General features: G+C 36.6%; 1 protein-coding gene across 5 annotated transcripts in view; it reads left to right on the forward strand.

Moving 5' to 3' along the window:
• VAV3 (vav guanine nucleotide exchange factor 3) overlaps positions 1-22503 on the forward strand; it is a 170561-nt gene that overhangs the window by 89332 nt on the left and 58726 nt on the right. For 3 of the 5 annotated variants that reach the window (XM_065072454.1, XM_065072456.1, XM_021293652.2), the window contains 2 exons: positions 14764-14865; positions 17023-17123. In XM_065072454.1, coding sequence (XP_064928526.1) covers positions 14764-14865; positions 17023-17123 — 203 coding nt within the window. The remainder of the gene's footprint in view (positions 1-14763; positions 14866-17022; positions 17124-22503) is intronic. The other 2 variants (XM_065072455.1, XM_065072457.1) reach the window with 1 other exon arrangement.

Below are 22503 nucleotides of genomic sequence, written 5' to 3' on the forward strand. Positions count from 1 at the left end.
TGGTTGAGGTGCTGGTGTCATTGAGATGAGAATTTGTCTGCAGGTATGGGAAGCTTATGTTATTGATAAGTATGAAATAGAGGAGAACACTGCTTTGCTGGCTGGACTTGGTTTAGGTTTGGAGAGCTGGAATACATTAGGCACATTCGATCTGGAAAATCTTTAAAGGAATGAAAGATGAAATCCCAGTACAATTTCCAGAGTGTTACTTTTCAGACTAGTAAGTTTCTGTTAGAAAACTAGTTTTACAAACCTGTGAAAATAATCTACTTTTTAGCCAGCTCTGTTGTTTCTGTGGTCTATGATGATTTTTTTTTTGTCATGAGGGAGGTTGGGAACAAAGAGTTACTGGTCATATGAAACTGAATAAATTGTTTTTTATTCATATGATAGTCCTGTTGCTACAGTATGTGTTTGCTGTTTTCCTGAGACTGTTGTTTTATTTAGAAAATATATAATATTAAATCACCTCAATTTTTATTTTTCCTAAGAATTTCCTTAGGGTTATTAAGGAAGTCTGTTCATGCACCACATCCTCAGCAGCAATGATACTGTGGCACGGCTGCACTGAATTTGATGCTATTGACACATTCACAGTAATCTCCACAGTTGAGCCTGGGTCACCTCTTCTCCTTCCCCTCTCCCCTGGCTTTTAAAGAAAATAGAATAAGAGTTTATTGTGTACAACCTTAGAAATTGCTGGTTATTTGGGAGTACTGGATTTTCTAGATGACAATAGAAGATATAGAACGCCAGCGCAGCACAGTTAACATTGCCGTCAAGCTCCTGAAACTTCTGGCTCATAAATCTGATGAATTTGAGAGGCTTTTGTAAAGCTAGCAGTCAGAGACCAATGCAGGATGTTTTAACAGGAGCCGTCATACCACAAATGGCCAAGTTCTCTTTTGGTGTGCCTGCTCCCTCACTGGTGTGAATGGAAGTTTTGCACAGGGGGATCATAACCGCTTATTGCCTTGGAAAAGATGAGGTGCTTAACAGCGATAGTAGTTAATTTGAGCAGTTGCTATTTTGTTCTTGCAACTCTGTTCATAGTAGTGGGTAAGCCTATAGCTGTGTGGGTAAAGAAGCACCTTTTAAAAGATAGTACTACAAAGAGTTTACTGTACTAGACATGGAATGTTTAAATTTAATCAGCATGTCAAATAACATTGGTTTAAATGCAAAGTCATTCCATATCCAGGATAATATTAATAGAAGTATACAGCCAAATTACTGCACCAAATTACTCAGCCAAATTAAAGACATCATGTATTAAGTGAAAGTTTGTCAGCAACGTGATAAAGTGCATGGTTTATTTGCTGTAACTCAGCCATTAAGAACCTCAAAAACTGATTGCGAGTATGAGATGCAATTTTGCTAGATTTTCTAGTAGTGTATCCTGTCTAATCTCTTTTCTTCTGTGTTGAAAATAACCAGAAGGATCAGAACAAATATGTAATATATCATACCTACAAATTATTTATAATATTAGGTACTTTTCTGTTATTCAGCTAAAACATAAGAGCATTGATTGTGTTTGTGGTTTTGTTCTGTTTTCCTAGAAAGCTCTTCTACAGATGATTTTCCTATTTTAAAAATGCTTATTTTTAAGAATAGTTGACTAATAGTATATATTTGTCCATGAATTTATGTTAACCATTCTTTATTAAAAGAAAAAAAAAAACTACTTGAAAGTTGTTCTCCTTTATTGTATGCTGTATATCAGTTATATTACTTTGGAAGTACTTGGCTGACTAATTATCAGGCCTAATTTCTTATTATGTGACAACTGCTTTTCTTATAATTATGTGATGAATTTCATTCTCTTTTATTTCATCATGGGATGATATAGTAAATACTAAAGAAAATATGTTGATTTATTTCTACTGCTATCTCATGTTGACACTAAACACTTGCTTCTATCTACTAAATAATTCTTTGTGTGTAATTTCTTTGTTGATCATGGCAGAGCATGGAGCAGGTGCGTGTTCCTCACAGTGGCAGAGACCTTCTCCATGAAAGGCCACATACTATATTTTGTTTTCCCACTGACTTTAATATCTGAATCCATTAGTGTAATATAGTATGCAATATCTTATGCTGGTTTGTGCCAAATTTATTTTGTCATCATGATGTCCAGTTTGCTAATTTAATTAAGTCTTTTTCTGGCTTCTCAATTGTACCTTGTAATCCACCCTAAAAATAGCCATCAGCAGACTTGACTTCAGTATATATTTCTACATAGGGACATGTAATCGCAGAAGAATTTAGGTTGGAAGGGATGTGTGGAGGCTGTGTCCTGCAAAGCTGAGGTTGCTCAGGGCCGTGTCAGCTTGAGTTTAGTACTGCTGAATTTTGAGATGCATAGAACCAATATAGCAAAGTCTCATGCAAGAGCGTTGTAACACGCCTTTTAATTAGGCGTTACTCAAACTCTCTCTTTCACTCACTGAGAAGTGCATGAAAACATCTTGGAGGCAGAGGAACAACCCTTTTTTTTTTTTTTAATGTACTTAGTTAAAATTTCACCTTCAGAAGTATGATTGCAGTTTCTGCTTTGACATTGTTACCTAAATTGCATGTCTAATTAGTAATACTGAAAAATCAGTGGGAAGCCCATGATTAGGGTATGCATTAATTGCATGCAGTTAATGAATCTGATTATTTTTTTAATATACAAATAAAAGATTTCAGACATTAAAGCTGTACAGCCCTAAAAAAATGAGTGGTTTTAGAGTTTTAATTATACTATAATTAAGTTTTAGGTCACTACAGAGTTTGTGCAGTAGCTCAGGTACAGTCTAGTATGTTTCTGAAAAACTAGCATTTCAGTTAGACATAAATTCACACCCTGTACCTCAAGGGATGCAGAACATCTAGTCTGATTTTGAGGAAATAATTCCAAGATTCATTGATTCTCAAAGATGATAGGTGCTTGTGCAACATTTTAGATTAGACAAGCTGCATAAGCTGTAGGTAGAGATCATTGGTTTTCTAAATTTTAAAGAAAATTGGTACAAGAAACAAGGTAGTTGGAAAGCATTCTTTTACCTATTACCATACCTATTACCATACCATTTCCAAATTTGATTTGCACTCTGTGACTAATGACATCAGTCAGATTGAGCTCAAATAGATCTATTCCCTCAGATATTGCATTAATAATGCATATGCATTAAGACTTCTACTGAGGGAATATTTGAGCTCTGACATATTGAACACTGACACATTAAAGCCTTCCTATCAGAGTACTTTAAAAGCCTTAGGTGTCTGCTGCTTTTTTTTTCAAATAGCCTGCAAAGGTGTTTCACTTCTACCAATCTCACATAGGTTACCAAAGCAATAAACAAAAATGTCTGCATGGGGTTCTCCATCAGTATAAATCATAGAATCATTTCAGTTGGATGAGACCCTCAGGATCACTGAGTCCAACAATAACCTAAGTCTAGCACTAAACAGTGTCCCTAAGAACTTTGTCTAAATGCCTTTAAAACACCTTCAGGGATAGTGACTCCACCACTTCCCTGGTCAGCCTGTTCCAATGCCTGACAACCCTTTTCGTGAAAAATTTTTTCCTAATATCCAATCTGAACCTTCCGTGGTGCAACTTGAGGCCATTTCCTCTTGTCCTATCACTTGCTACTTGGGAGAAGAGACTGACACCCTCCATGCTACAACATCTTTTCAGGTAGTTGTAAACAGCAATAAGGTCTCCCCTCAACTTCCTTTTCTCCAGGCTGAACAGCCCCAGTTCCCTCAGCTGCTCCTCATCAGACTTGTGCTCCAGACCCCTCACCAGCTTCGTCGCTGCCTCTGCACTCTCTAGTGCCTCAATGTCCTTCTTATGATGAGGGGCTCAAAACCGAACACAGTATTCAAGGCGCGGCCTCACCAGTGCTGAGTACAGGGGGATGATTGCTTCCCTAGTCCTGCTGGCCAGACTATTCCTGACACAAGCCAGGATGCTGTTGGCCTTTTTGGCCACCTGGGCACACTGCTGGTTCATATTCAGCCAGCTGTCAATCAACACCCCCAGATCCCTCTGTGCCAGGCAGCTTTCCAGCCACTCTTCCCTGAACCTGTAGCGCTGCCTGAAATGTTGTGACTCAAGTGCAGGGCCCAGCACTTGGCCTTGTTGAACCTCATACAACTGGCCTCAGCCCAATGATCCAGCCCATCCAGATCCCTCTGTATGGCCTTCCTACCCTCCAGCAGATCAACACTCCCACCCAACTTGGTGTTGTCTGCAAACTTACTGAGGGTGCACTCAATCCCCTCATTCACACCATTGATAAAGAGTTTAAACAGAACTGGCCCCAATACTGAGCCCTGGGGAACACCACTTGTGACCAGCTGCCAACTGGATTTGACTCTGTTCACTGCAACCATTTGGGCCCAGCCCTCCAGCCAGTTCTTTATCCATCAAAGAGTATACCCATCCAGGCCATGAGCTGCCTATTTCAATACTGCAAAAATAATGACAAGTTCATGTCTGGCGAAGAAGAATGGTTGCCTGTTCTTTGCCATGATTCCAGTTGTTTTTGATCAAGTGTTTTTCAGACTTATAAGTGACCATTCACAACATATTTGTAGCTATGCAATTTCTTTAGATTTTTTCCAGACATAGCAGAGCTGTGTGAAGATTCTGTATATGATTAATACCCCAGTGCAAGAATAGAGTAGAATGTGAAAGCAAAACAGAATTTATTAAAAAAATGTGTAAACACTTGGAGCTGATAAAATATACTCTGATATTATGTCTTCTGGCTCCCAAAAATCAAGGATTTCCCAGTCCTTATGTGTTTACAACTTCACTTTAAAGTGTGAGGTATATTACTACGAAAATTAATAAGTGTTTCTAAACATTCAGTGAAATAATTTGTAGTGACACTGCATCATAAAAATAAAGTACCCCTATTTAAATGCTGTATTTTGTGCAAGGTGTAATGTTTTTTTAAGTCTTTGAACATGGAGTGCTGCATTACATACTTATCCTAATACTTGGGCTATAGGAACAGATGTCCTAATTTCTCCCTGCAAACCAATGCTACCTTTTTTCTTAGCAGATTCTAGTGTTTGTCCAGTAACTTACAAATTTATGGATGTATACATACTATATAGATGTTTGTTATGGTTAAGTGTAAGCATATGGTAAAATATTTAAAACTTATCAAGACAAGTAGCTTTGGAAATTTGGATTTGTTAAACTTAAAACTTTCACAAATAAGACTCAGTATATATTGAAGTATATAAAGTATTGATGCTTTTGATTTACAAATACTGATGTGTGACAGAGCTTTATTCCTATCAGGTGATGTTTAAAAATATCATACAGGAGCAGATTAGCTCAAAGCAGTCTGTCTCCCATGATTTTCAGTGAGGTAGGCTGATAAGGAAAAAGGAAAGCCATTATCTTGTTTGAGACAATGCAGTATGTTTCCAACAAGTTAACAAGATAATTTCCTTGATCTCAAAAAACCCACTCATCATATGATCAAATAAGCAGATTTCCTAGTAAAGTCTTAGAAGTTGTGTGTTCTTCATCAAAAGCACAATTTACTTGTGATATGGTTAATTTAATTATCTAACAGTATTCTTGATGAAGCCTCTTTGATGTGACAAACCAGAATGTCTGAGTATTAACATATGGAGAATTGATTGATTGATTAATTCAGTAAATAGCATCTTCAAAGATGGTTCTGAAAGAAAGCAGCCTAGCTGGAACAGACAAAATGAATTAGCTGTAAGTAATCAGAATTGCTCCTGCCTGAGGAGGTAGAAAAGAAGCTGAAAATCAGCCTTTGTGAAATGGCATTGCCCAGCTCTAGTGAGAATACCCCTTGAGAATGCCATTTGCTCTCTTCACCTTTTACAGTAAATAACAAAATCCTTGTAAAGATTGAAAAAGTGTTCTTTATTTGTGGTTTTGTCTTTGCACTCTTACCTGATTTTGTTACACAAATGCTTTTCTATTAGACGAAAGCATTTTGTATAATGTGATCATCTGAAATGGTAATAGTTGCACAAAGCCGAAATGTTTTGTGTAGAAAGAAGGACAGTACAAATGTAGGGCTGGTTCTGCTGTTTGTGGGGAACAGGATTGTAAGGGAAAGGTGCTGCATATCAGAGCAGGGAGTGAGGCAGAACATCTTTTGGGATGAGCTTTGCATGAAATTCTTCATATGAGGTTTTACTGAAAACTTCTTGTATTGCTTGACTGTAATATATACGCTTTCTGTTTCTTCTGCTGTCCATGTTATTACTTAAAACATTTGAATATGTGCCAAGTGTCAGCTATATTTTACTGCCTAATTAAATTTTCTGAGATGCTTAGTACCAGTTGTCACGGCTAACTTCCGAGGTACTTAAAATTTTGAAAGAAGGTCACTTTGGCACAAAACAGGAATTTTAACTTAGGATGTCTTCATAAATATTTGTATTAGCAATTAATACCTTAGAAATGCTTATGGCAGATCTAGTTTTATTGATGCATTTTCTGCAGTGATGTGAAATATTAGTAAAATAGGTAAAACTGGGATAAAATTTTTCAGTGGCCTCAGGTATTAACCTGTGCCATTTTCTTTATAGACTATGCTGCATGAATACAGCATCAGATTTCATGTCACATACACTGTAAAATGTTCTTCAGCAGTTCATGCTCAGGGTGTCCATAATTCTGAACAGTTCTGTATGGAGCATTTTAAATTATTATAGGCATAACATTGAGTGCAGAATAATAACAGCTCTAAATTGCAAAGGTCTGACTTGGGGTTGAGACTTGAGTAGAGTTCAAGGTATTGAGCTTTATCTGAGGTCCCTATAGTATTTCTTCTTTTCATAGTTAAACCAGTTGCAATTCACTGCAGACTCCTTATCTGATACTTCGTACATCTGCTTATTTGTTATGCCTCTGGGCTTACAGGTGGGCATACATACATTAACTATGCTCTAAAACTAACTTTTAATCAAGTAAATGACTACTCAGTTTCAAATACAATGCACTTTTAAAATCATGGGATATTTTGCAAACATCTACATGCAATCGAACCTGCATTATTTCTTGTGTATCACTGCAATTCTTGAAGAGATTGATATGGAAAAAAATCTTCAGAACCTGACCTAAAAAGTATTTATGTAAAAATGAGTCAAAACAGAAAAGGAGAAGTATCATTAGAACTTCCTAGCATGTTTTTCCCTTGTGGGGAGAAACTGTCAGCCCCAAAGAAAGGGCAGCTGTCTTACTGTACTGTTGTGCAGAACCTGTCACTCTGCTGGACAGCCTGTTCCCAACCCAAGACCATCCATAGCCGGGCACTTCTGCAGTTCCAGGTCACTCAGGAAAACATGCTTGTGGGATTGCTGCTGAGGGAAAAGAAGGCTCCTCTTCTATCTGAGGTGACAGTCACACTGAGTTATGACCGTCTGGAGGAACATCTCTGGGTTTAAATGGTACCTGTGAGATTTATCATCAGTCGCCTGAGAAGAACGTCTCAATTCAGTCAGTGTTCACAATACCTTTGCTTTCTCTGTGTTTAACGGAAGTGATCTACTCAATGGTGTCCAGGTTAGCACCTGCTCTTATTGATACCCAGTCTAGTGTTCCAGCTAATCCACTATTGAAAGAAGCTTTCTTGGCCCACTTGCAAATGATTACTTTTGCATTTCTCTGTGTGATGTATTTGTTCTTTATTTTTCTACATGTGCTGCAATTCCTGCAATTATGTCTGTATGTGCTTTACATGGTGGAAAAATGGTGTGCATATATCTGAATCTTTTACTGTGGTGTGTTCCCAACCCCACCAGCCAAAACACTTTTCTCTTCCAGTCTAAGAAAAAATATTTTTAGTTACTTGAAGTCTAGGAAGGAGAATTCAAGTTGTTACCTACTCCAGAGAAAAAAATTTTCAACGTTAATTGAAATGTTTGCAATGGATATAAGTAACACCTTCCCAGTGGCCTTGACCCAGGGAGGGTGTGAAGCTCGAAGTCAAGGTAGTATTGAAAAACTGCCAAGGAAGCAATTAAAAGAAATGGTCCTCAAAATACAGCAAGACAGACAGAAGAACTGGTCACTAGTGGAAGACAGCAATGGACCTCGCAGGCAGACTGTTTAAACTACAGTTTCTAACTGTTAACATTAAAGGTAATAGTAAACAGATTTAGAAATAAAGAAAGAGGAGAATTTTAATTTGTGTCGTGTTCTGAAGTCTCCTCCTTTTAGCTCCTTACACAATATAAACCCACAAGATGGTAGACTTCCAGTGCTCCCTGCTGCTGGATACCTTTTTGTTGCTAGTGCTGTTAGATTGACACCCATAACTAGGAGCCAAGGAATGCAGTTTCTAGTTGCTTTTACTCTTTACATTTTTATAATACCACCTCTTTTGTGTACTCTTTTTCAGTAGAGGCCATGTTATTTGCATTTAATTAATTTCCTGTTTTAAATTTAAACTTGCTATAAGAATTTGATCAATGTAATACTTTATTTTGTCACTTTATTATATATTTGTTAGGTTTGTTGGCAGCCAGTTGGCTTTCAGTAGTACGTCCATGCAAAACAAACTTGAGACAATAGTTTTTAAGGTCTGTAATGCTAATACTGAAACAGCTGAAGGGCAAAACATTCAAGGGAAGATGTATCAGTATGTTAAAATTTGTGAAACAAGTATTTTTTCATTGTTTATATCTTTAGAAATATGGCCTTTCTGGAAATGGAGACTGAGACGTGGGAAAATAGGAGGAAGAAGCTATAGTAAGCTGTCTGTTAGCCTTTTAGTAATTCTCTTGGGACACATTTGTAGTAATTATGTATTTGGTAGAGAGATAGGACAGTTTTGGGGCTGAAAGGTTAGTAGTTCTCCTGGTGCATTTTGTTTTGTAAGCCTTAACTGTGTGAAGGAGGTTAAACTGATAGTTTAAAAAGCATATTTATGATTAGACCAATGAAGAAATTACAATGCATTTGTTTAGTCCAACCTGTTGTGAAAGGTTCTCTGTATAGTTTTTCTTGTTGGAAACAAACACAAATTAAAGAATGATGATTAAAAAATTCCATTGTTTCTATACAGTAGCCAAATGCCCATTGTATGCTATTGCCATGCAGACACGTTCTGGTCTTAATGGTTTCTCATCGGAATATGGTTTTTATTAAGTAAGGAAATGAAAGTACCAAATGCTATCTAAGCTACTAGATATCAATGATATACACTTTTATTGCAGTGTGCATCTTGCAAAGACTTTAGACCCAAGGTGGTGAAGCTTCAGTTTTGTAAAACTGAGGGATAGAACTTATGCTGTTGGATATGTCAGGATTGCCAAGGTTCATTGCTTAATTTTGACTGCAAATGGTGGAGAAGTATTTTTAAGAGGGGAATATTTAATATCCACAAGGTCATAAAAAATTTAATGTTCCAAAACCTGATGATATTGAGGGCAATTGAGTAAGATACCTGGAAAAGTCTTTTCTATGCTGAACTCTTCAGACTTCACAGATACAGGATCTGTTCAGAGATTGAGGATTGACTGAAGAAGATGGCCATTCTGCTCCTTGAATGGTGGCCCCAATGGCTGCTGCAGAGAGTAGAATTGTGTGTCCAAATGACAAATGAGACTAGCAAGATAAGCATCTGCAGGTCTCTGGATTGGTGGTGTAGTGGTGAATTGGTCCCAGTGAGACTAATATTCTGTAAGTAGCATGGAAAGACAAAGCTTTACTCAAAAGGCTCAGGGGCAGCCCAAGGATGTTGTTGTAGTGACTGGAGTAAATCTGCTTATGGGGATCCAGCACTGTGCAGGAGAGGGTGCTCATGGTTGTCCCATGCAAAACTCAGCTGCTGAATTGAGGAGAGAATTGGAAAAACCTTCCTAATTACAGATTCACTCTGTTTCTGTATTATCCTGACATTTTGTCTCTGCTAGAGTGGAGGAGTTAAAACAGCCAGGGGAAAAAGCAGAAGAAGGGAAACTCCTTTTGAATCTCCACATTGCTCATAAAAAGAAGAGACATAAAATGAGGAACATGTTCCATGCCATTATTTATCTCAGGTTAAGTATTCCTGGTGTAGGGCTGACTTCCTGCTCTGGCCACTCATCAAGATTGTTTAACAGCAGAAATGGATAAAGCATTTAGTTTGCTGTGAGCCTGGGGCACCCCATAGTAGAAGTTGTGGAAAGAGGACTGAGGAGCCTGTGAGAGGTCTTGACTGGCCCACAGTGATGGGGAAGGAACCCAGTTTAAGTTCTAAATTAGATTTTCCTAATGTTAACCACAGAAATTGCTTCAATATGTTTGAATTTTTACAGCAATCGTATGTATGTTACTTTTTTTTTTTCCAAGAAATGCTCCTTCTGAAGAAGAAAATATTATTAGTATTAAGCTTAAAATTTATATAAACCTAATATTCATTTTTTATATGCCTTGAAACATGCCCACAGCTGGGAACTAGATGGGAATAGAAAATTTGAGAAGGATGAAACGTTCTCTTTACTGTGGTGTGGCAGCTCTGGTCTGTGTTCTCAGGATATCAGTGGAAGGCTTGAATGCTGTAAATGAAAGAGCTTATTTATGGTTGGACATGACTGCGAAAAGTTATATGGTAGGCTCTGACTGCTGTTTTTCCGTTGAAGTTGTCATCTTTGCTTACTGTATTTAAAAACTCAAAGAAGAGTGTATGCTATTCAGTCTGAAAGTTTTAACGGGAAAAAAAATCTCCTGTGGTCCTTGTAGTATTTGGGCTTGGCAGTCAGGGATGAGTTGTGCTTAATCCCTAGTTCATGCGGTATCCCTAGTTCATGCAGTATCAAGTTGGGTTATTTTTGTGTTATTTTTAATTTGTTGAAAAGCAATATATTGAAAACTAAAATGTCAAACCCCTAGATTCATTAAGTTTCAGACTTTACATTAAAAGACTTGCCACTTGATACACTGCTACAGTGCATCCTCTCAGATTGTCTCAAACTTGTCCGATGTGACTACAGAATGGGATTTGCCATAATGCAGCATGACTGATCAGGAAGTGGAACGTGCAAGAGTTTTACTGTCCACAGTGAGCACTGCAATATATATTTTTTTCTACAAAGCTTTGCTTATTCCACCTCTACATTTGCAGTAGATAATACACCTCATCTTTTTTATTTTTTGCTGTAGTTTTTCCTGGATTTTGTTGTATCATTATCTTTCTATATTGTGCTTCACTTTACTCTGTCTTCAGAATAAGCATACTATTTCTTGTTTTTCACTGTTCTCTTCTGTTGCCTTTATCTGAATATTGATGACTGGAAACTTTGCTTTTGCATAAATGTGAATGTTTTTTTTTGAGCAGTGATGAAACACCTTCTGTCTAACATGAATCAACTGATAGCAAAGTATCTAAACAGTAAGATTTTTAATAGACTATTTCTTTATGAAGAGAATAATGACATAATGGCTAAAATCCTGATCTTTTTGAAATGTGATGGCCAGAATGTATTTTGCTAATGTGTAAACTGAAGTAAAACACATTTCCCATTCCAGTTTGACCTCAAATCAGAGACACTTAGGATGATTAGAAATAGAAGAGGCAAAAGAAAACTTGAATGTTGCTCTTCTCAGTGAATACAATGGCATTGCTCATTTAGAGACAACTGCTTGGGAGTATCTTCTAAGTCTGTGCAAATAGAAAGACTGAGCAGCAGGTTAGGTTTCTTCTCATCTTGATAATCTGCTCTTTCTGTGCAGGATCCTCTGTAATATGCTGAGGCTCTAGTCCCTTCCCAGTCTGTTTAATCTGTGACCAATGTACTTCAGTGGCATCTCCTTTGATTCACTAAACTTATGTTAGGGATTTTTAGGCTTTTCCTTCTGCATGATGTGGCCATGGGGAAAAATGGGAGAAAAATTATATCTTTTTGAAGGGTGGAAGGAAGGACTAGCAAAATATAAGACATGCTTTTGGTTTATGAATAGTTGCTGTGTGCCCCTAAAAGAGCTATTCAGGCTTAAGTCTTTAAAAAAAAAAAATAATTTAGAAGATCTTTGTGCTATCTTGGCCTTAGAATACCTGAAGTTAAACGGCAGTGAATTGACAGTGAGTATGAAATAAGTGTAGGTGGTGAAGAAAGAACACGTTTTTTAGATAGAGAATTTATTGAAGTAATCATTAGAATTTCAAAAATCACTAATCTAAAGCCTGCTGGAGTTTAAAGAAACTGAGGGACTCACTATGGTATGTTTTTATGATCCGTAACAACTGAGTAGTACTTGGAACCAGACTAGGTCCTCCTGTAGGTAATAGTGGACAAGATAAACCAAAGTTTGCCTTATATTGCTAAGTTTGTATTCTATTATATGTCTTCAGTTTGGTTTTCTTCTACTTCTGCAAGTAGGACAAATGTATCCAAATTTTAGCATACAGTGGAGAATAGAAATTGTAAGTTTGTATAGCTGAATAAATATTGTATTGTTTAGGATGTTATAATCTGATAGTTTAGCCCATAGGTGCGATAAGACCACTTACACTGAAAGAAGGTTGAGGGCCTTGTGACAGCTCTTCTGGAAGGCAACAGCTTCATTCTTTGCCATTTTAGTGCTATTCTTTTTTTCCTCTCAAGAATAACTTTTTCTGTTAAGGACTGTAAAATGAAACTGAATGGATTTATAAAATATAAAGAAACCCAAATACTACCTTTAATTTAAAGAAGAATGAACACAGTGTATCATCTTTGTTCTGTTAATAGGAGCTATATTTTCAGTAGTTCATGTATTTCAATATTTGTGGAAGATAGCCTGAGAGGAAAAGAGAACTTTTGCATATGACAGGAAGCTATATAGGCATGTGTTTGTGTTAAATAACTGTCTATGTGACATTGTAACTTTTTTATTTTCATCCACTATACTTATTATTTTTGAAGATTGATCATGTTCTAATTAAATTAATGGAATTTTTTTCATTGGTTTGTTCTTGATAAATGGTCAGGTTGTTAGGATTAATCTCATATGCTTTCAAAACCAATGAGTCTCTGCACATTAGACTGATAATGTTGACATGGTTTTGCAAACTGTACTGGTCTGAACCAAATGGTCAATGAAAAGCACCTTTTCTTGGGAGTGTAAGTACTGTAACTTCTAGGGAATTTTCAGGATTGTCCATAGTTAACTGTGTGGCCTCAAAGGCTTTAGAAGCCCCTTGGCAAATGCATTGTGAAATATAGGCCTTGCTCTGCAGAGTTAACAGCCCCAGAGTAATACAGTGTTCTCCTGGATCAAAAAGTTCTTTACTTTTTTGAGATTAATTTTGTCCTGATACCTGACCTTCCTGCTGTGAATGGGTATCCATGCCTGTTTTAGTTAGCTCAAGTTGTGGTATTGACATCTTGCATATCATAGCAGAAAGAGACACTACTGAGCTAGTTAAAACAGTACTGAGTGTAAGGTCATTCTCAAGCACAAAAGCGAAATTCCATTTGCTTTTTGAGTACAGTTTCATTTTCAACACATTTATTTTCAGCAGGGAGATTAGAAGACTGACCTTTCTGACACTAGGTACTTAAACAGATACTTTGAATATTTTTTTCATAAGGCTTTTCAGTTCTAGAGATGGATGCTTGCATGGTTACCTTTATGTTTCATTGCAATTTGTGGCTGGTCTATGTTTTAGTCTAGAAGTTATTTATAATACATAACAATGAAACTTCTCTAATAAGTATCTCCAACTTTAATGCATGAATTTGTAATTTTGTGTGTCAGAAAAGCTTCTGGTCTTTCCTTTCCAGTGCTGCAAATTCTTACCCTCAGGATTTTCACCTTATTTTAATTCTTATGCATCATGCATTATTTTGTTGTTTTTTTTTTTTTTTTTCTAGAAAAATACCAGAAATTTTTGGAATCCTAAGCATCCCAATGTAAATAATACATAAAAATACATTAATCCTTATTTTATATATATAGCTTGTCTGATACAGTCTATCTTAATATTAAATTATGCACCTAGCATTCAGTGTTTCTGGTTTTGACAGTGTTAAGCTAGTTTGGCAATATTATTGAATTAAAAAAAGATAACAAATCAATTGAAAGTTCCTTGACTCCCCTCCCAATCTTGGAAGTGTGGAAGATGACAGAAAAAAATTGAATGGGTTACTTAAAAACATTTAAATAAACTTCAAACAGTCACCAGTGCAACAAAACGATGAATGGGTCATTTTTAAATTATACTCCTGCTTTTAAAAGGAATCAGCAGTTACGATAAACAAAACACATGTACAGTAATGGGCCAGTGCTTTCTACATCAATTTCACCTTTGGAAATAAGTCTGTCACTAGTGTGTTGGTATCCTAGTGGTGTGAATAGTGGTCTTCTGTTTTATTTGTTAGATTAAGCGTGTGTAGTGACAGCTGTAGGCATTGGGAAGCTCTTCTAAGACAGAGTAGCCAAACCCCAGTGAATATTTTCTAATTGCTTTTGAAATCACTCATGTTATACAAAGTATTGCTGCATAATTGTGACCTAACTGTCCTAAATTTGCTGCTCATGTTTTTTAATGTGGTGGTTCTCAGTGGAAGCTCTTCTTCCTTGTACATCCACATAAAAAAATATTTGAGGATGAAAAAGTGAATGTTCTTCAGGTCTGTAAAATGGTCCTAGTTACTTGCACAGGAATAGAAAACAGATGATGTTCAGATTTCCTGCTGTGAATGCTGCATTATGTTCTAGATTTTATCAGTTTAAAGCAGAGTTTTTTTTTTTTTGTTTTTTTTTTTTTTTTTTTTTTTTTTTTTTTTTTTTTTTAGATCAAACATAAGACCAGACTATGCAGATACAAGCTTTCATGAGTTCAAAATGCATACCTTCAGTCGTGTGACATCTTGCAAAGTCTGTCAGATGCTTCTGAGGTAAGATTTTTAGGTTGTGTTTTTGTGGTGGTGTTTTGTTTTAATATTTTTATCCCAGGTAAATATGTGACTCGAAGGAGCATGTGGAAATACACGACTAGCTGGTTACCTGTCCAAGAGAGACAAGCCATGAAGTTGTGCATAGTATGACAGGAGTGCTGTTAAAAGCTCAAAATGCTCCTCATTTATCAGAAGGCTGCTTTATTGTGATTCTTCTATGAAAAATACTTTATTTAATACACAAATTCTTACGTAAGAGTAAACGACAACTGTTTTGTGCAGTTTTGACTACCATGGGTGTTCCGTGGGTTCCATTGCTGTAGATCACCAGTCACAAGAACAGATGGAAGATTTTTTCAGAAAATCAGATGATGATGATGTTTGAATGTTTGAAATGGGGAGATTTCTTTGTGAGACAGAAAATAACTGTGAAGCATTAACAGGAATTTCTGGACCAGAGATATGTAGACAAATTGAATGTAGATGTTGCAGAGCTAGATAAAAAATGCTAGTAAACAATTAATGCTTTCATGAACAAGGATTTGTGAGGCTAAATTAAGCTAAGAAATTCTATGATTTCTGCCTCTTTCCTCTGAAATACACACATGCTTGCACATCTGTAGTTTCTCATTCATTTTTGAGCTATCTTTTAGGAGCTACCTTTTTTAAAACAAACAAACAGACAAACATGGAATGTCTAATGGTATAGAGGTATGTATTGAACCTAAATTTCATAGTGTAAGTTGGAGATGCAAAAGTTATGTAAACTTTGTCCAGTTCAGGTGCTTGTGTTGCATATTGTTTATGTTCCATTTGAAGTATGGATAGTGCTTTTCTTCCTCCCTGACATGTATTCTTCTCTTTAGCAACCTTTTGCTGAACAGAGACTGACCTGGATTTTCAGATTGTAGTTGTTTATTTGTTTTACTTACTTACCTATTTGTTTATTTATTTTAGATCCCCGCGCCCCCCCCCCCCCCCCCCCGCCCCGTCCCCCCAATGCAATAAGGTCTATGTGACCATGACAAGTGGTGCAGTGTAGTTGAATCATTGTGTCTCAGCTACAGTACTTAACTGCTGTGCTGGACACAGACTGATGCTGCATTGTTCTGCATAGGCATGCCAACTTGCTCGAAGATAGCTTGGATATCCCCAAGTGCTATCTTGTGGTATATAGACATCTTCCTGTGTGTCTAAGTTGTCTTGAAAGCCTATTGGACTTAGCCTCATAAAGTGTCTAAATCACTTTTTTAATGGATTATCATTTTAAGCTTCAAACATAAGCGAACATGTAAATACTTGAAAAAAAATCTGAACCTTAGTGCCTAATCTTTAAATGAGGATAAAATCCTAGTCTTAGAAGCATCTGTAGTGAAGGATAATGTTATGTCCTATATTGTTACCTGGAGAATCTTTGCATTCCTATGTAGCAGTAAGGAAAAAAAAAAAAATGGAAGACTGCATTATAATATTTTTATACTTTTGACTTATTTGTCTTGAAGTTTATGTATTCCAATACTTTAAAATACTGAGCTTCTGAATTTAATTAAAAATATATTTCATCACTAAGATTCTAGAAATTGCTGTAGTAAATAGCAGTTGCTGTATATTTTGTCCGGGTTTAACTTGTTCAATCCTGTGTTCCATAACTAGAGTGTACCTGGCTATCTATCTATCTATCTTTTTTTTTTTTTTTTTAAATTTATTTTAAAGTAAATAATATTTGCAATGTAGCCTATAAATTCCTTAATGCTTAGCTATATATTAACAGTTACAGCTCTCTTGAAATGGATATTATTCTTCATGGTGTCTAGGCAAATTCCCACTGAGATGAAAGAAAGTATAGATCTATAGTAGGATAGATACATAATGGAAATTTCAAGTGTACTGTGCCAAAGTTGCTTTGGGCTAAATTGAAGTGGAGATTGTTATTCTACCAGAAGTCCAGAAGAGCTATCTGGTTGTGATTTTGAAATGGATAGTAGTGACAAAAGGCAGATAAGTTGCTTGTCAGTTGTCACTTTTTCTTCAAGCCTTTAAGGATTGTCATTATGCAGAACAGCAAATGACTTCTAATACCTTCTGCCATGTCTCTTATTTCCTTTATGCATAGAATTTGTCACCTCTAATGTATCACTACCTAATTTTATTTTACAGGGGAACATTTTATCAAGGCTATTTATGTGCTAAGTGTGGAGCTGGAGCACACAAAGAATGTTTAGGAAGATTAGACAATTGTGGCAGAGCTAATTCAGGTGGTAAGTCATTTTTATTGTTAGAATACCATTTTTAATTAGGACATAAAACTTGCTAGATATAATTAAGGTTTAATTTTCCTCTAATTTGTGTTTATTGTAACATACATACTTGTGAAACTACCATTTATAAGCACAATTAGAATTGCATTTAGAATTCATAGGGAATTTTATTGCTACTAAATCGAAATGTTCAAAAGCAGGAGAGAACTGTTATAGATCAGACCCAATTTCTTCATCAATGTCGTCTACAACAAGGAATTGCTCCTGTTTTAATCGTAGACTGCTCATATGTAACATCTACTGTGTGATGTATCATCTATCATCCTTGTGGCTCTCTCTTGAAGCCTGTGTCCATTTTCATGTTTTCCTCTCTTCTCCTAAAGCTATTTGTTTGTGTTGCCTCAGCTTCCTCTTTCATCTCTTTGGTTTCCATGGTTTCTGTCCACTCACAATATTCACAAAAAGGTGATTGATGGCTCGTGTACTTCCCACATCTAAGAACCATTTTTTTCCTCCTCTTTTAATTGGTTGCTGTACTCTGAGTATCTGCCCTAGCTGCTGTTGCTTTGCACTTCCCCTATTCTTCTTCTTCTGCTCTTTGGGACCTTAAGGACTCTTTAGTCTTCGGGTACCTTTTGGTCTCCCTCAGATGACTACAAATTTGACCTCTTCCCTTTCTGCTCAGTGTTGTATCTGTAATTCTCTCTCTGACATCTTCTGGATCTCCCACTGCTAATGCCAAATGTTAGATCTCATCATTTGCCCCCGTTTCCTTCCCTGTACCTATTCAATTGGTGGCAGTGAGTTTGTTACACTCCAGCCAGCTAGTCACGTAACCATAGTGCCATTTTTGACTCTTCCCTTTGTCCAAGTTCTTAACTATTCTTGCTTTTTTCTAGAGATGATTTGGTGCTGATAGGGTAGACAACTGACAAACACACACACTCCCACCGCTGAATTTCCCTCCCCATTAATATGTTTGGTTCCTTCTGTTGGAATGTGTTTGAAAAGCCATTGGAACACATGATGATTTCTGGAAAATGTAGTTGTATATGTTGGAGAAGTTTCTAATTAATTGTCCTTCTGATTTCTCAAGTACCTCTACGTTCCTTTCCAGAATTATTTCATAATAGTTTGTGAAGTTTCATGTGTCTTGCATATGTCACATAAGCTACTGCAACCTCCTCCACTGGGTTATTTTCTTTTTGACATTACTATCTACAATCTTTGCAAAATACTGTTGCAGAGATAAATCTCTCTCCCACTGCTTGAATTACATTATGACTTCATCCACTGTTCTTCACTAAGCTGCTGCTTCAAGGTTTTGGTTCTAGCTTTTAAATTTTTTTTTTTTTTTTTTTTTTTTCCCCCAAATTGAGCGAGCTTGTTTGTCTTTGTCCCTGTTTGTGTTGCTTCTTAACTGCTACTTGACTTTTGGCTCACTGTGCTGTTTGCCTGCTTGATTCTTTCATGAAATCATCAGGATGACAAGCACTGACTTCTGCTGCAGTCAACTTTATTTTCTTGGTTGCTTTCCTGTATCAGAGATCTTCCATATATCTTCCAGATCTGGACTTCTGAAAAACAATATTTTGTAGATCTGAAAACTGTGCAAGCAATCACAGTATTTTTCATTGAAAACATTTTTGGAACATGTTTGTTTGTTTTATAGAACCTCCTATGGATATTCTAAAGAAAAGAAAGATTTAAAAGATATTAAAATTAGAATATTTTAAAGCAATTACATTTACATGAGTAGAGTACAAAACCAAACACATACTTTTCTTCACAAGAGAGCACCCTTCTGTGATATAAACCACCCCACTTCTATTTTTTTCTTTCTTTTTGTTTTAATTGGATAGCTGGCATCCCAAGAAGCAGAGGCTTGTCTTTCTGTTCCTCTGTGGACACATATGGTGCAATGCGTATCAGTAAGAATGACAATAAATGCCTAGATAACACACAATCAGATTTCCTGCAATTTTCCTGCATATGTACTTAAGTAATGCTGTGCACTTGCTAGAGGGAATAAAGTAAAACAAACAAACTTGCTTCTTCTCCTTTGTAAGTAGAATAAATTATCATTTTATAGTTTCAAAGGAGCAGAATTTAGTTTAGATTTTATTTTTGTAAAATGATAGTGTGTTGAGTCTTTCTTTAGTAAAGTTGGAAGCAACTGGATTGTTAAGATACTGTTTTGTGTTACCTGTTTAGCTTATATCCAGGTGTTCTGCTCTCTGTCCTCTCTTCAAACTTCTATTTTCAGTATATTTTTCTTCTCTGCTAAGGCTCCTAGATTTCTGTAGCTCTAGTACAAGTTGGAAGAGATGTGTATCTTCCACCTGTTCATGAGGCAGAATGACAGAAGATGCTGGGCTGCAGCTTCCTTACAGCCTGCTCTGAGAGGAGATCACAGCTGCAAAAAAAAATCGAATTTATAGTTCTTTCATGCTCCCCCTTACTCTATGAATGAATGAATATGGAAAGGACAAATGGTTTTGCCCACTTTGCTGAAAATGCGTTCTCTTGCCACCCAATAAGGGTAAATGAGTAGGAAGGGAAATCAAGATTTTTCTCTACTCTTTTCCAGTTTTACTCTTTCTTTGCCTTTTCAAAGAAAGAAGTGTTGATTGAGCGGTGCTGCCCATTCATAACGTGCACAGAGTAAGGAAAGGTGTAAGGAGCAGTTTTACCACTTCCTGTTTCGCTATATGGTCCAGAAAGCAATGGGACAACAACTCTTTTAAATATGAGTTTGCGCAACTTGAGTATGCATAATTTTCTGAAGCTATGTTTTCACTTTTCCAGAGCTATGCTGAGAATTGAGGTCTCCCATAGGTTATCTGCCATGCCTACTAAGTCTTGAAATGTTATTAAAGGAATGCACACCCAAAGATATGTAAAATTCATCATTTCCACTGCATTTTCTGGAAAAAGTATGCTCTACACGCACAAAATTCTAACATAGTTTTAATTTTGGAGCTTTTCCTTTTGAAATCTTTAGACAAATTAATTTATGAGAAATTCAATTTTTCTAATGGTGTCATTTGCTGCTCCCGTGGGAAATTAGCAAAGGTGGCCTGAGAGTGCTGTTAGATAAGATATTGTGGCACATAGCCAGAATGCTTCAACAATAGCAAAAAGCTTGGAACATTTATTCTATTGCTATGTATTTCTTTTGTTTCTAGGGGACTATTACAGCCTTTTTCACAGGATTTAATGGACATGAAACACAATCATCCTTTTAGGAAACTGGACATTTTTATTCCCCAGTCATGTGATATTAGTTATGGTCACAGACATAGGATATATATATACCCATGATCCATGTGTGGTCTGTTAAGTCTGGTGTTCTGTCATTCTGCCAAAGGTTGATTCCCAGTGCCTCACAGGAAAGGGCAAATGTATGGCAGATGATACCCAAGAATGACTTTTCTATGCCTCAAATGATTTTCTTTTATATTCTGTAGACCTCTTCTATTTCTAGAGGTCTATTTGGAAAGCAGTGATCAGAATTCAAAACGCTGCAATGAGAACACACCATTAGGTTTCTTAAAGGCATTTGAATTTTCCTCAACATTTTCTGCTTTTGTACAGTTTAAGATTTTATTCTTTTTAGATCACTGGGCAGATGTTTTTGCTAGCCTTTCTGAAGTGATGCTTAGAACCCCCCTGAGAGGACTGAATCTCTTTGTATTTCATTGCAAGTCACAGTTTGTGAAAATTCAAAAGGCAGACATCCAAAGATAGATGAAACCTTTAGAATGATAAATTTAATATGTGTCAGATTTAGATGATACACTTATGAGAGAGCAAAACCTGAAGATAAATTGCTGTGTTGTCATGCTGTGCCTTATATGCAAACATATGCCAGCTCTTTAGATGTTTTGCTTCAAAGAAGGCCAGTTCAACAGACTGTAGAAGTTGCAGTGATAAAAGCAGCAGAATTAATCAGTTGAATTAATAAATAGAACAAAATGTCTGCATTTAGCCCATGTTTTTTGGTTACTGTTTCTGCCCTTGTTGCCATAAATGCGCAGTGCTGGTTGAAGACTGCTGTGCTCACTTCTGTCATTATCAATTTAACTTTTTTTCCCATGCAGTGCTGCCCTATACAAGTAGTCCTCTGCATTTTAATCTATTTTACTCTTATGCCTTATCACTTAATTTTTCTGTGGCTTGGAATCTTTCATGCCCCCTCTTTTTTTGCTAATGTTCTGATGAACTCTTTCAAGTCTGATTGTGCAGTCTTAAACACAAGACCTTACAAATCCTTAAACACAAGGATTATAAAATGGTTGCACATATTTCTCTGACAGGACCATTTGTAAGGACATATGTGTTGTTGTTCTCTCTGGTGGATGATGTAGAGATCTCCTCTTTCTACCTCCTCTGGCTTCTCAGCTGCACTCCTATACCTTATTTCAAGGCACAAGACAGTTTTACTTATCTGGTGATGCTCTCCCACTAGCTGGAAGGGTTTATATTGGAAATGGTTAAGAGTGGGCTCATTGGTAAGTGAGCATGAGTAAGATCCACTTTTAGCAGGTAAAGGGTGAGACTATCTCCATCATAATTTCATATGTTACTTTCATATGGCAATTTGCATGCCCAGTAATGTAGTCTGTGCTGTTTATGTAATAATTTGTTGTTACAGCACATTAGAGATTATTAATAAAAAGCATGTGATTTTGATACCTAAAAAGAAACCTGCAGCTTTTTCTGTTTGTGTTTTTGCTGACTTGATCAATAGTTGCAAAATTGCTGGCTGTCCTCCAAACCCACCATGTCAACAGCATTGACAAGTAAATGCTCGAATCCCACAATGTTCATCGGAGTTATGCCACTTTTTATTTAACTGCAACAAAGGCTGAGCTTTATTGTTTGACCAGCCATCCTTGCTCAACCTGAACAAAAGTCACTCAGGGGGCTTGGTGTGTTGTGCAGAGTCCTAAACTGTGGAACTTCTAGGTCATGATCTGCTTTTCTTCTCATTATGCAATGACTGGCTAAATTGCCGGAAAGGAGCACGTAGTCCCACAACTCCTTCAGAGTGGCTTACTTTATAGTCCCTGCATTTTAAAGATTTTGAATTTTCTTTTAAAATAGGAAGGCAAGAGTAGTTTATTACATATCATTTTTATTTACTCTCTGTTTACTTAGCATGTAAATCCAGCTGCTCTGTTGCATCCCTGAGGAGCAGCTCAGTCCCATTTTCTGATCCGTGCTCCCTCACTTATCAAGGCCAGCTGCTGCTCCCATTGCTTTTGTAGTAAAATGTAATTATCAAAATGTGACCCAATGGTATCATGGCCTCAGTGAAAAAATAAACAAAAAGACCTAAAAATTGCACTGAACTCTGGCAGTAAAAGTAGCTTGC

Source organism: Columba livia, chromosome 8 (genome assembly GCF_036013475.1).
Source record: "Columba livia isolate bColLiv1 breed racing homer chromosome 8, bColLiv1.pat.W.v2, whole genome shotgun sequence".
NCBI classification, from domain to species: Eukaryota; Metazoa; Chordata; class Aves; order Columbiformes; family Columbidae; genus Columba; species Columba livia.